Source organism: Penicillium odoratum (assembly GCF_028828045.1).
Source record: "Penicillium odoratum strain IBT 22623 chromosome Unknown utg000001l_segment0_segment0, whole genome shotgun sequence".
Taxonomy (NCBI): Eukaryota; Fungi; Ascomycota; class Eurotiomycetes; order Eurotiales; family Aspergillaceae; genus Penicillium; species Penicillium odoratum.
The window spans coordinates 2666843-2680674 of NW_026643143.1; the positions used below are offsets into that span (position 1 = coordinate 2666843).

At 46.8% G+C, this 13832-nt stretch overlaps 6 protein-coding genes across 6 annotated transcripts; 1 reads left to right on the top strand and 5 right to left on the bottom strand.

Moving 5' to 3' along the window:
• Positions 1-148: 148 nt before the first annotated feature.
• Positions 149-539, bottom strand: N7520_001012 (heat shock 9/12 family protein; the record flags this gene model as incomplete). Its single annotated transcript, XM_057134947.1, has 3 exons — positions 149-188; positions 254-443; positions 506-539. The coding sequence occupies 3 exons, from the start codon at positions 537-539 to the stop codon at positions 149-151; spliced, it is 264 nt and encodes an 87-aa protein (XP_057000883.1).
• A 689-nt stretch (positions 540-1228) lies between these two features.
• On the bottom strand, positions 1229-2863 carry N7520_001013 (NYN domain-containing protein; the record flags this gene model as incomplete). Its single annotated transcript, XM_057134948.1, has 1 exon — positions 1229-2863. One exon carries the CDS (start codon positions 2861-2863, stop codon positions 1229-1231), a length of 1635 nt encoding a protein of 544 aa, XP_057000884.1.
• A 3336-nt stretch (positions 2864-6199) lies between these two features.
• Positions 6200-6981, bottom strand: N7520_001014 (spliceosome assembly protein PRP11; the record flags this gene model as incomplete). Its single annotated transcript, XM_057134949.1, has 2 exons — positions 6200-6895; positions 6970-6981. 2 exons carry the CDS (start codon positions 6979-6981, stop codon positions 6200-6202), a joined length of 708 nt encoding a protein of 235 aa, XP_057000885.1.
• A 394-nt stretch (positions 6982-7375) lies between these two features.
• Positions 7376-9383, top strand: N7520_001015 (uncharacterized protein; the record flags this gene model as incomplete). The annotated part of the gene is made up of 4 exons (XM_057134950.1): positions 7376-7544; positions 7602-8046; positions 8125-8215; positions 8268-9383. 4 exons carry the CDS (start codon positions 7376-7378, stop codon positions 9381-9383), a joined length of 1821 nt encoding a protein of 606 aa, XP_057000886.1.
• A 489-nt stretch (positions 9384-9872) lies between these two features.
• On the bottom strand, positions 9873-12465 carry N7520_001016 (putative C6 finger domain protein; the record flags this gene model as incomplete). The annotated part of the gene is made up of 3 exons (XM_057134951.1): positions 9873-10735; positions 10832-11219; positions 11374-12465. 3 exons carry the CDS (start codon positions 12463-12465, stop codon positions 9873-9875), a joined length of 2343 nt encoding a protein of 780 aa, XP_057000887.1.
• Positions 12466-12893: 428 nt separating this feature from the next.
• Positions 12894-13405, bottom strand: N7520_001017 (uncharacterized protein; the record flags this gene model as incomplete). Its single annotated transcript, XM_057134952.1, has 2 exons — positions 12894-13196; positions 13238-13405. 2 exons carry the CDS (start codon positions 13403-13405, stop codon positions 12894-12896), a joined length of 471 nt encoding a protein of 156 aa, XP_057000888.1.
• Between the last annotated feature and the right edge of the window lie 427 nt (positions 13406-13832).

A 13832-nucleotide genomic window follows, 5' to 3' on the forward strand; every position in this document is an offset into this window, starting at 1 on the left:
CATGTAGTTTGGCAGATCCACTGCATTGATTGTCTGCGTAAACTAAAACTAAAAACGCAAATGGTATCGTAGACTCATCAAAGAGCAATAGCGTAGATCCCTGACAAGACGTCACTGGGGAAGTTCATAAAGGTGTCCATTAGAGAACCTATTTCTCCATGCCAAGAGCGTTCTTGACCTTGTCGGCACTGCGAGGGAAGATGAAATTAGTATATAAGGGTCATGTAGAACGTATGATGGAGGCAAATCTTACACGGAGCTGGTGGCACCGCCATTGTTGTTATCGTGAGCACGCTGGGTCTTGTCAAAGGCCTCCTGGGTACCGCCCTTGCTGTCATCAGACTGGAGCCCACGACTGACGCGGTCACCGGCATCAGTGACAGTCTCCTTGAGTTTGTCCTGGGTGGACTTGGTGGAGTCGGGAGTGATCTCCTCCTTGGCCTCTGCGTAGTGACGTTAATTAGGATCTACAGTTACTTCGCAGGATATTTGTAGATTCACTTACTAGTGGTAAAGTCTTTGCGACCGGTGTCAGACATGATGATTGATGGAAGTTTGAGTGTTTGATAGACTTTCGATATTGAGAAGAAGTAGTTGATGTGTGGAAAAAAAAAAAGGAGAGGTTAACGATGCTTTTATAACACTCCTGAACTATGGGAAACTTTCATGACACCTAGCAAACAATCAAATGACGTCGTCTATTGTTTGCTGTTGGCAATTGTATTATCAGGTTTCGACTCCGGATTAAGCAGGATTACACCTTGGATGCATGGCTCATACCACGAATCAGAGTAGTACACACTCACGTCTGACAGATGATGTGGCGTTGTATGACAAGTAGGTTTTGTCATGTTTGCCGATCTTATTTCCTCATTTGGCTTAGCAGATTCTTGTTTGTTACTATGTCAGTGATCAGGTGTTATGTGACCAATCAACCCTCAAGGTGGCGTTGGAAGGCCTGAAAAGCCAGTGATGTTGCCGACCAGCCGAGTTGAAAGTACAAGTGCTTAGATAAACAGGACACATAGATGCAAATGAGATACAATAGGTCGACAACAGGTAATGCTTTCCGCGAGAAAAGAGGTTGGTATAGTGGAGATAGAAGTCATATATTAGTGTTCACAGCAGATAACCTATTTCTAGATAAATGATCTATGCTAAGCTAATATCAAGCGCTCGATAACTTCATAACTTCAGGGAATATAAGTGATATCCTCACTGACGTAACTCAAAGCAATTCAAAGTCAAGAAGTTCGTCTACGTAAGGATCCAATTCCACCATGCGGAAATGACTGCCCCATTGGTTACGGAACTCCTTCTTCTTGTATGAATAACTCGTAAGACGCGAGAAGCTGACCAGCTCGACGTTCCAGCCGCGCTGCAGCGCCCGCTCCACCATACGCATGAATCCAGCAGAATACTCAGCTTTCGCTGCGTCTCCAGTCGCCAACACAATAGTGGCCGGCTCATCCGTATCAAGTAGACTTTCGAGCATCTTTAGGTGCAGAATTTCGTCCACACCTTGCTCAACCCAGCGTTCTGCAGAGGTATCAGCCATTTCAGGCTTACCAAGAGGAGGTCGCTTGAAAGAGGGTGGATTGCGAAATTTGCTGGGACGAGAGGGTGTGTTCTTTATCTTGTGGACGCGGTCCAATATATTTGCTTCATAACCCAGTTTCTCGGCTTCGTCGATGGAAGGCACACGGTCTGAACCAACCAAGACTCTCTTGGCGGCAACCCGGCCACGTTCCATGATTAAAGACAAGTTGGCGAAGGAGATGTCAAGGCGACGGATTGAAACGTGCTGGGGGATTTTTCGCACGTATTTTACTGTATTGTGGAACCCCACTAAGATATTAGACATATCAACGAAGACATGAACAGGGCGTGACTCCACAGTGTTACTGAAGACTTGAGGGCGTCCCATTTGGGAGACAAGTTGGGCGTAATCATCGTATTTGTTAAGAAGCATGGTGATAAGAGACACACGCTGCGCAAACCCATCCCTCTGTCTCGAATAGATGTGTCTGGGACCCGAAAGTGAGATGCCATCGTTATCCTTGACTTTGCCCGAAGCCAAAGACGGACCGACGACGTCCTCATATGAAGAGGGTGGCGTATCTTCAACTCCACTGCGTACGTCATGCGAGCCGACTTGCAACGGAACAAATGCCAGTGCCTTCGATTTTTTAAAGAGGGGGCAGTCGAATAAAACACTTGGATCTGACTCAAATTCGGCACCACTTTCAGAAATTTCGTTCTTGCGGGCTTGTTTAGGTTTCTTTTTCAGCTTAGTGTTGGCAATGGGCATGGATTTCGAATGATTGGTGCATGTGTTTGCGTTCACGGGGGTTTTGGGGTGTGAGTCGGTAGGAATCTTGTTATCAGTATTCTGCGGAGGCCGTTTAAGGATGGTGACTGCAGGCGAAGGTGAAAGGGTGGAGATACCCGTAACGGTGGATTTGGTGACTTGTAGTGTCGATCGACCTGTCTGAGGAGGTCCAGTGGAGAAGCCATCTTTAGAGAATTGCTGGTGGATAGGGACCACTAATCGACGCTGAGATGGTACGGGCAAGCCGGTCTCGAAAGTTGGAGAGCAATCACCGTTCCCTTTATTCTTTTCAGAAATCGAGGCCCAGTCACGAAGATCAGAATGGAGCAATTTGAACAGTGATCCATCCTCGTCGCTGTCGTAACTCGGGTGAAGCTCAGTCGTGGCCGAGCTTCTAACGAGATCTGGTAAAGAAACCGGGGTTTGCGTGTGTTGGAGGCGTTCTGGCTCACTAATGGGCGACCCCAGCACCTCCATAGCCTGGTAAAATTCCCATTCTGATTCTGGGTCCTGGGATGATCCTGAGTCCATCGATGATTGCAGGATCAGCCGGAGCTGTATGTTGGGATGACTTTAAAGGCAAGAAGCAAGACACGATTAGAGCGATGGAAATGGATCCAGAAGAAGAGTTAGAAGAAAAATCATGTCGCGAATGACTGTTGTCACATTGAAAGATGAAGTGACAGGAGGCATTACGTAGGGCAGCGGTGTTGTCATATATTGGGTATAGTAGTGGCAAGGCGGTGAATGGTGATACAGGAAGAAAGGTTATTCCGAGGATTCATTCGGCTTTTTCCCCGATGTTTGTGTCGTTTGCGCTCTGCCTTTATTCAACTGATCGAGCTGACTCATAACTACTGACATAATGTACTATAGTTGAAAGGGTCGTGATCCGTGCACCACGGATTTTACCTACCACACCACGTTACATAAGCTACCCTCTTACATAATTAAGAGATATCGGGAATCCTCGGACTAAAGTCATGTGATAGTCAACGTCCGATATCAAATTATAAGTACAGGAGTAAATCAAATTCTCCGCAAAGGGCAACTTCTGATAGTATGCCCTATTTCTCCACACCCTGAGCACTTACTAGGGGCCTTAGGCCTCTTTATCTCCGATATTTCCGTGATTTCCTCTGATCTTTTTCTCTTTTTTTCCTCCTTTTTTGGCTGTAGATAGACCCGAGGTGGTAGAATTGAGAGATATTCAGCTGTGGGTGGTCGAGTAACCCAAAAAGGATCAATTTTGTCGAGTCCTATTGGCTGATTAACCTTCAATAACTCACGGATCATATGCTTACAGGGTAGACCCATTGAATTAGTAAAATAATGGGTGCAAATGCCTATTGGCCCCTTTTCTAGGGCTAATTGCCGTTGATTATTGATTTTCTGCAAAGCATGTGGGGAGAGATGGGACCGAAGGTGGCTAAAAAGCGGAATCATGGTGAATTTCGGTATTTTAGTCTGGATTTCGGCTGTTTCTTTGCGGATTTCATCTAATTGGCCATTAATAACAGCATCAATAGCACTAAAAACAGTAATAAAATCGTTATTTGAGCCATGAAGATGGGACTTAAGCCTTGCATGAATACCCTCAGACCGTGAGCTTGCAGAATTACCAAAATGGGTAATATTCGGAGTATAACAGCGGACGAATTTCTGTTTATAGATTAGCCATATTCTTTCGAGATAAAGGATCAGATTAGGGTAGTTAAACTTAGTTTTAAGGTTATATAACCTTAATTTATATTCCTCTGATATATTAGATGAATAAAGGTCTCTCCATATCTTCATAAACTCTGTGAATTCTGTGTTTTTTGGGTCGTCTTGGGGCTGATTTGCTGTTTTTTGGCAAATAAATTCACGTGCTTTAGTAAAAACAGCTTTTTCAATATGCCAAATACACAGTAAATGGCTAATATTAGGAAAAAGCTCTTCAATTGCCCCAATAAGTGCTAAAGCTCTGTCAGTAATCAATACTGAATTATTAGATAAATGGATAAAATCCGAGAATAAGGTTTGTAGGGCCCACTTATAGCCTTCTTCACTCTCATTTCGCATAAAACAAGTAGCAAATAAGAAGGTCTGGTTAGTCGGAGTTATGCCAATAACCTCTAAAAGAGGCATACCGTACTTATTAGTCTTATAAGTGCAATCAAGGACGAAAACCCTATAGTATTTATTAGCAAGATCAATAGATTTAGGGTTAGCAAGCGCTAAAAACTCGATTTTATCATCAGATGATAAAGATAATCTATACTTATATCCTTTAATTTGCAAATTTTGGAGAAAATACTCCATTTCTCCCTGATATCCATACCTATCTCGGAGTAATTTTGCTTTTTGGTTATATATATCACGTGAGATTATCGGTTGATCTGTAGATAAACGGAGCAATTTGATCATATCTCTAGGGGCAGAATTGATCTGATTCAGGTCTTTAATCTTATCAATTTGAGTAGAATTAAGCTTCCGAGCTTGGTGGAACACTATTGGATCGTCAGCAGGGTGATTATGGGATGAATTACGTACCTGGAGCTCCCATTTGCCTGTTTTATTACTTGCATATAGCCTAAAGGGGCAATTTTGACGTTTTGAGCTTGTTTCCCGAGGATTTAGGCCTGTAATTGGCCTATCAATCGGCCGAAAAGGTATGCCTGATTTGACACATTGGATTGAAAGGTTCGCGTAAGCATATTGACCCTTGCCAGAATTACTGCTTTTTATAGCAGTACAATAGCCCTGAGAGAGGGCATGCTTCCGGACGGATTCGATTAATTCATCTCGAGTAGCATATGAAGCTTCAGGGGGTGGAAGAAGGTCTAAATTGGGTTATTATCAGTTATAAAAGATCAGGGAAAAGGATATACCCTACTTCCGTGAGCAGATAAGGTAGAATTGGTAGCCATTTTTGTGGTATTTTAGGGCAAATTAGGGCAGATTATGGTAGATAGAGTGATCAGGCCAAGGTAGATGGTAAAAAAAAGGGTAGAATAGAGTAAATTATCGTTTATCTACCCAAATCTGGTTACTATAGTGATGAAAATTTGATATCGGACGTTGGATAGCACGTGATTTTCTTCCGAGGATTCCCGATATCTCTTAATTATGTAAGAGGGTAGCTTATGTAACGTGGTGTGGTAGGTAAAATCCGTGGTGCACGGATCACGACCCTAGTTGAAAGTGCAAACAGCCAAAAGATCTAGGAGCCTAGTGAAAAATGCAGGCAATTTCGCCGCGTAACCCCCTGTTTACTTTTGTACACTATAAATGTAAGCAGGAATATACCCATGGCTTCGAAATCCGTGGCACCCTGTAACATCAACCTTTCACATGCTCGTTTTTAGCTACGCATTTTACCATTCATGGATACATTCGATATAATTTTATAGTCTACTGTAGCTAATGAGGTAGGCATAGTACTATTAATAGGTGTAGGTCTTGGAGTAGATACACTTGACGCTAAAAAGTACTTTCAATGGGTAGGCATACTGGAGGCTGCCTGGGTCCACGGGCTATAACATGATTTGGGCGGATACAAGGTTAAGTCAAGCTGCAAGCTATGGTTATATAAATTCCTAATAGGGCTAAAGAGGGTATACAATAGTGTGTGGAACAAATCCTGAAAAGCAAGTGATAAAAATATTTTGCGTTTCTGTAGATATCACCTAGAACATTCATTAATTGGACAGATCCATCTGTCCATCTCCCGATTTGAAGGTCACCAGGATATCAACTTGAATATGCCACCGCTTGAGCTAAAATGTACACAGAAATAAGACCCCCAAAACGCCCAGCTCCAACCCTTGCGATAAAACCTGTTTCCCTCTTTGTGGCAAGACATCGCCGTAGGCAGGAAGGCAATCAGTTCTGCATAGGCGCCAATCCGGGCACACCAGTGAATCTCTCCTCACGCTCTGTCTTAAACATGATCTGTATCCAGAACTCCTTACTATCCTCATCAAACCAAGTCCAATACCGGCCTTCCCGGCGATCGACCTCCTTCGACTGAAGCTTGAAACCACATGTCTGATAAGGCTCCGCCGCAACGACCAGGTACTGGTAATTCTTATCCGGGTCGTCGACTTTCTGCTCAAATGCAGACATGAAGCGTACTCGTGGGAGAACACCGGGTGTGATTTCTTGGTATTGCAGCTGGAACAGCAGGCCTGTTTGACGGGTCAAGGGGTCCCGGACCTTGGTAATCTTGTAGCCCGGCCGTCCGATCTTGATTGTCTGTTTCTTCACTTGCACACCCATTACACCAGGTAGGGACGAGGGATCTTGGTTCTTGCCTTCGCGTTGCTCGCGTGCAGCGCGACGGGCGAGGTTGGTCTGATGCTTTTTGCCCTGAGTGTGGGCAAGGTAGGAGCCGTCATTTTGGTGAACTGTGAGACAGAGACGGCACTCAAAACTTCCAACGTGGTTCTTGAAGAAGTAAGGATCCTTTTCCAGGTCGATGTGTTCTAGGGCGAGCTTGCGCAGACGTTCGCGACGGTCAGCGTTGGTAGCTGAGCGGTCGGCGACACCACCGCCACCGAATTTGGAGCCTGCTCGGTTCTGGATTTATAGTCAGCATCATCCATTATGACACAGATAAGTTTCGAAGTCAATTGTGGGAGATTTAAATGTACCTGGTAATCCATTTGGACGTTGTCTGTGGTCAGAAACGGTAAACCTGCGCGCTTTGAGATAACTTTGAGATAACGGGAGAGATGGGCAGTATCAAGGAACTCTATTTTCAAATTGTCATGTGACCACTTTGGAGGTGAGGTAAATCTTCTGAGTGAACCCAAGACTAACATTAGTATTTTGCTATTTCCTCTGATAAACTATCAACCAGGATTACTTGAATCCCGATAGAAATCTTGTTTCACTTCTAGACAATCTGTGGCTGTTTCTATACACGACACCTGGTCATCAAGAACGGGCTGAGTTATGTAAGCGAGTGCTGGTCAAGGGACAAAAAGTCACTTTCAATCCAATTTGGTCATTGTTTATGTTACCTTTTACAAGACAAAAGCTGTGTTAATCCCTGTGATGAGTATTGTTGCGGTTGGCCAGCGGCGGTCATTTGACGGCCAGCTATGCACGATCCGCTATGTCGGTGGTGTTCAGGGTACCACGGGCGACTGGCTGGGTGTCGAATGGGATGATCCAACTCGTGGCAAGCATGCGGGCGAGCATAAAGGGGTGCGGTATTTCAAATGTATGGGCTTAGATTCAGTATTATCCAAACGCTGTGCTGTTACTGACGCTTAAACAGGTAAAAGCAATCACCCCACGGCGGGGTCTTTTGTCCGCCCCTCCAGGCCATCAGAGCCACCAAGGAGTTTCCTCGAGGCAGTGCATGAGAAATATGCCTCAGAATTTGAACAGCAGCAGGATCAAAATGCCACGAATGCTGTATCAGCCTCAAAGACCATTGAGATTAGTGGCAAAGTGGTTGAAGAAGTCGGCTTCGACAAGATTCGAAAGCAGCTGGCAGATTTACAGGAATTGCAAATCGTCCTAGTAGATGGCCTACGGATCTCCGGTGTTCTACCTTCCTTCGAGCAGCCTGAAAGCTCCGTTGCCGAGGCCGCTCCCAAAATTGCAGCGACCTGCTCGAAGATTACTGAGCTGGATATCAGTCGTAGTCTGTTGACCAAATGGCGAGACGTTTGGGAGATTTGCAACCAGCTGAAACAGCTGAAGCGATTGAGAGTGAAGTGAGTCCCAACATCATGTTGTCTGGACTATGCTTGGCTGCTTGAAACCAGATCAGAGGAGACTAATTTATGTCATAGTGGAAATCGATTCCATCCTTTAGAAGATGGTCTAACGTTTGATGGAATCACTGAATTGCGTGTCGAACAGACTCTACTTACCTGGGATGAGGTACTTAGCCTCTTGATTGGATCTAATTGTAAAAAGCTAATAGAAAACATAGATTTCCGCGGTGGTGTCAAGATTTCCGGCACTCACCAAGCTCACGGCATCAGACAACCAACTCACAACTATATCATGTCCGCTCGCAAATTCAATCACGAGTCTAACTCTTGAAAACAACGATATGGAATCAATGTCAGCCCTTCGACATCTAGCAACCCTTCCAACCCTTGGCCATCTCTCCGTGCGCGGGAATAATATCAGCACTATCCTGGAAGGCTCCAACGATACCGCCCCAGATTTCCACTTCCCAGAAACTGTATTTTCTCTTGACCTGTCACGCAACAACATCACATCCTGGGCCTTCCTCAACCACCTCCCAACTCTCTTCCCGGGCCTCACTACCCTCCGCATCTCATCAAACCCAGTCTACGATGAACCCCCGCTCGCCGCATCCATCGCTGCAGCTACATCAACCCTAGACTCCTCGAAACCAATGACAGTCGACGAGGCGTTCATGCTAACGCTTTCCCGCTTCCCTTCCACTCTCCGAATACTTAATTACAGCACCATCTCACCCCAAGACCGTTCGAATGCAGAGATGTACTACCTTTCACTAATCGGCAAAGAGCTCTCTGCCACCTCCGAAACAGAAGAAGCGCGTATCCTCGCCGCGCATCCCCGTTACGCCGAGCTCTGTCAGCTGTACGGTGAACCAAGAGTCACACGAGCAGTCCAGTCAGACGGATCGGGAAAAAGAATCATTCATCCGCGCTCCGTTGCTGCTCGACTCGTCAAGATGGCATTCCATCTACCTCCATCATATCCAACAGTGAAGCCCGGTACTGCACAAATCCCCGTCAAAGAGATCCCTCATTCGTTCAATACATATCAATTGAAAGCTCTCGTATCCCGACTCTTTGATCTCCCTCCATATGGGTTCAAATTAGTCTGGGAAACAGATGAGTGGGATCCTATCGCAAAGGCAACAGTCGATGAAGAGGTCTGGGCGGAAGATAGCGAAGATGAAATGCCGCAACAGCCTCATGTTGAATCATCGGAGGATTCCAGTCGGTTTGTGCGGAGAGAAGTTGAGCTCGTCGATTCAACAAGGGATATCGGGTTCCTGTTTCATTCTGAGACGGGCGAGGTGAAGATTAGGGTGGAGGTACTTTAAGCCAAAGAACATCGTGATATAATCCCATGGCTCCAAAGTTTGGACCAAACCTGCAAAGCAGTGGCAAGAAAAATCGGGTCTATTTGTAGTATTTTGACTAGTATCGACTGGTAAACGTAAATCATCCAACTGGATACAGTTGGGCGTTACAGGGTATGGAAACGCCCGCACTAAAAATAAGCGGCATATGCACAGGAAACAAAATAAAAACTTCGTCCGGGGGAAAGAAAGGTCATAAACGCCATGTTGCTTCACTCGCTCACTACCCGGTCCCCCGAACCCCAGTGGAAACAAGTAGACAAATTTCAAATCATTGTAACGCCGGAACCATGATGCTTTTTCGGAATTTTAAAGCAAGTTGTAGTGATCCGTGGATCCACGCAGGTGTACAAATCCTCCGAGGTATGGATGTACAATAATCATCGGAGGAAAGAAGAGTCGATTGAAATACCGACGAGTCTTGGTATTGAATTCACCAGTCAGGGCCAATCACTCCCGAGCAGCCCACCATGAGCGAACCGCCATGCAACAGATGCGCTTGTAGATCTGGGTGGTGCCCTTGCCCTCCGCTTCTTCTTCAATGAACTTCTGCGCAACGAAGAGCTTGGTGCCGGATTCCTTCTCATTGGTGTACCCAAGCTTGGGCAAACTGTTGGGGAAGTCAGCCCAGCGCTGACCCAAGTGTCGGGCAATGGCGATGGAGTAAATGATATCGCGGTTTTCGTATGTATCTAATAAATGACGACAACGGCCAAGGGTATCGTCAATCTCCTTCGCCGAGCTAGCTTCATTATCGTGGAGGGTGAGGAACTCCCCAAGCTCGCCCCAAAAGTCCAATTGTCGCTGCATGAACTGATCAGGCGGGTTGGGTGGGTTGGCAGCTTCCATGCCAAGAGTCCGAGATAAATGATTTGAATCCAGGTAGTTCCAGGTCAGGAGGGCTTCCATCGCATCCAAACGTGCACATGTAGCACGCAAGTTCCAGTCTTGCCCGTATTGCCCGTTTTCTGCCGACGGTACTTGACGACAGAGCACCATACTTCTCCAAATGATTGAAGCCTCGAAGCTCTCTAGGCGAGCAAGCGTGTTGCCATCACTGAGATTCCAGTCGTTGAAAGCATTGATCAATGCAGAGTAGTCGGCCATAAGCTGGTTGTCTGCCATAAGGACCTGAAGTGCCTTCTCGGAATACCACCGAACTTCCAGGAGCTTATCGATAGCAGGTGCGTATGTGGCCAGGAATACAGCCTGGATTTCTTCGAGCCGGCCTGGGGGGAGATTTCCGACGGGATGAGGACCGGGAGGAGCAATTCCTCTCAAAGCGATTAAGTCACTAACATGAAGGTTTTTCGCTGTTCATATTGTTTGTTAGCATTTGTTAAACATGCAGAGATCGTACGCTTGAATGATAATAAAACCCCGGCAACAAGTATCGTGCGCTTGCTTACCTTTGTGGAATGGCTCCGAGCTCTGAGGCCGTTGCTCATGTGATGCTTGCATTGTGATAGGAGCTTGTGTGTGTGTTTGTCCGATGGGCGTATCGACGGAAGCTCTGTGATCTGGTTGATGATCTGTTGAGGTGCTGGGTGATTCGGATTGGAGGGATGGCGCAAATGGTTGTGAAGAAGCGGGCATGTATCCAGGAGGGGCGGAAGGATACAAAGGCGCAGCTACAGCAGGAGGGCCTTGGGGGTTCACAACCAAGGATGGAGGAGGATTTGGAGCAGGTTGAATGGCCGAGGGGGCTGATGCTGTAGGCCGAAACACCGGGTCGTAACCTAAACACTCGCGCTTACTTTTCACGCAATTTCTGCAAACTGGATGGCCTTCGTCGCACTGTAACAAAAATCAGATTCTCATCCAAGAAGAGTGCTAAAAAGAGTGAGGTCGTGGGTGAAGCGGGAGAAGCGCAAAATAAACGATGGCGGGGTCTGCGGGCACAAGCGAGGCCCGCGCCCCGCGAAAGCATCAAACCTCAACAACAACGTACCTTAATTCTTCGCTTACGACAAGTCAAACAACCAGTTTTTGTTCGTCGCTTGACTTCTTTTTTGTGGTGTCGTCCCCCTGAAAGCACATCATTAGGATCTCCTGGAAGCGGATACCGCATCTGCATGTTCGAGTTCATACCCTGCTGCGAGACATTGGATGGATATCCAGTCATGTACTGGCCCATAGATGACATGGGAGGCATAGGCGACCCAATTGGTGCTTGTGGCATCTGTCCCGGCTGCCCCTGACCGTTATTTCCAGAGTTTGAATTCACCGATGAGAAGCCGGAGTACATATCAGAGCCCTGGTGCTGATAGCTCTGCTGTGGCTGGGGTTGTGCTTGAAATTGATGCTGGGAGTGCGCCTGGGGAGGTGGGTGATGTCCATCTGACTGCTGAGGAGGATCTGGATTGTGCCCATACTGGTAGCCATTGGGAGACGGGTCGTAGGGTGTCGATCCATTCATAGATCCAGGCCCGCTATGCCCCGGTTCTACGGACCCAGAGTGAGAGTCGTGTGTGTCGAAATGGTTTTCTCCGAATGTATGATCATCGTCCATTGTAGGAATATCGGTCCCGATCGCTGGCAGGGCGGAGTCAAATGTGGGCAAGGTCGTGTCAATTGCCGGGAGCGTCAAATCGTGCTCGTTGGTAGAGTTCACTGATTGAAATGCTGAATCGAACGACATCATTGAATGAGATGTATCCATTGCGGGGAGAGAATGGTCTATTGGTGGGAGCGTGGACTCGATAGAGAGCGCGGCGGTATTTGGCGCGGGCGTAGTCTCATTGGTGTCCGCTGGTGGATTGGGGACGCTTGCTTGTTCATTTGTCTCTATTTCCGGTTGAGCTGGTAGGTCTTGAAGCTCATACGAGGGTTCAGGTTGCGGTGGCGGTTGCGGTTGCGGCTGCGGTTGGGGTTCAGGATGAGGCTCGCTGGCCGGAACTGAGATTTGATCCGACTCTGGTACTGGCAGGTTGGTTTGTTCTGACGGTTGCTCCGTCTTCGGTGAAGGCTGGGGAGCTGGCGCATTTGATTCAGCCGCCATATTGGCGTTTTCGCCGGGTTTGGGTTCTGTCGGCTCTGCCATATCTGCTATGGCCTTCCGAGCGATTCTATACGTTCAATCACCGTGGCGTATGTCCAATCTCTGCAATATATTCGAAAATGGTACTGGGGCAGGAGAGGTCGAGTTCTGCGGTCAAAGGTCGTGCAGCTTGTCGAACAGAGGCAACACACCAGATCGATCGGGCTGAGAGTGGTAAATCATTTATTACCTGGGGTCTAAAGGTCGTCCAGCATTAGCAAAAGTCGTTTTTTCCTCATTTGGTTACGGAACCCCAAGTATTCTTCACATTGAATACAGTGTGGGCGTAAAGCACAATCCAATCAAGGTTTCATGGAACAGAAGAACAAGTTGCAACCGTGCACAAATCAGTGGTTGTCGGTCCACTTCAACAGGTAGAATGCAATACCCAAATCCAATCGACGGAGCCAACAGAAGACTCCCAGGGATAGTCAACGTTCGGCGGAATAGTTGATTGCACAAGAGCAAGTACATTTAAGATCTTTTCCACCGAGGGTTTTGCCCGCCGATCGGGGTTGGGTTGTCGCATTCTTCTCGCTGGAGCCCAGCCCCAATCTTCCCCGCTCACAACCATGACCGCAGTCCGATTTCGTGATCGCGGACCAAATGTAAAAAGGAGTAGCGGCCCTCTCAAATAGGTAGATCTGGTTGTGAGGGTACTGGAGAGGAGATTCTGCGGGCTCCTGCGCGGGTGGGAGAACGATGCGACTCGAGAGAACAAAGGCCGATTGGGGCTGGAGAGAAAGCGGGATTGCGGTAAATGGGATGAACTTACCGGGTAAGAACGCTCAAAATAGTACATGTAAGGAAATGCACAAGTGGCTGGGAGACCGTGCGAGCCTAGAGGGTTGCGGTGGCCGTGGAAGAGATGCGCGAAGTTGGAGAGAACCAAAGGAGCTTTCTTTTCCGGCGATCCAAGTCTCCGCTCAAGAAAAAAAATCATTGGGGTGGCAACGCTATACTAAACAACCTCGCTACCTTGGCTGTATAATTACAGATAATTTTGAATTTGGATTCAAGAATTGTTCATTAACATTCGTCACTCGATGTTTGGTTATATTGGTCTTATAACCTGCAAAATAAAGTGATTTTGGGCCCCTATCTATACTTCTTGAGACCGGAATCTGTGAGTGTCAACTGGTGGTGTATTGAATGGACCTCAAATGCCCTTTACATGGCATTTTCAATACATAAAAATTAAAGGCTTTTAGGCACTCTCGCTGCGTTCAAGGGTGATCCAATAGAGTTGGAGCATCTCACATGCATAGTTGACTCAATAGCCCAGCTCCAAAGGCTTCGAACTGTATTCATCAACAATTGCTTGAACACAATTCTTCGGCATTCATTTACATATTAGGAGTACTTATTGG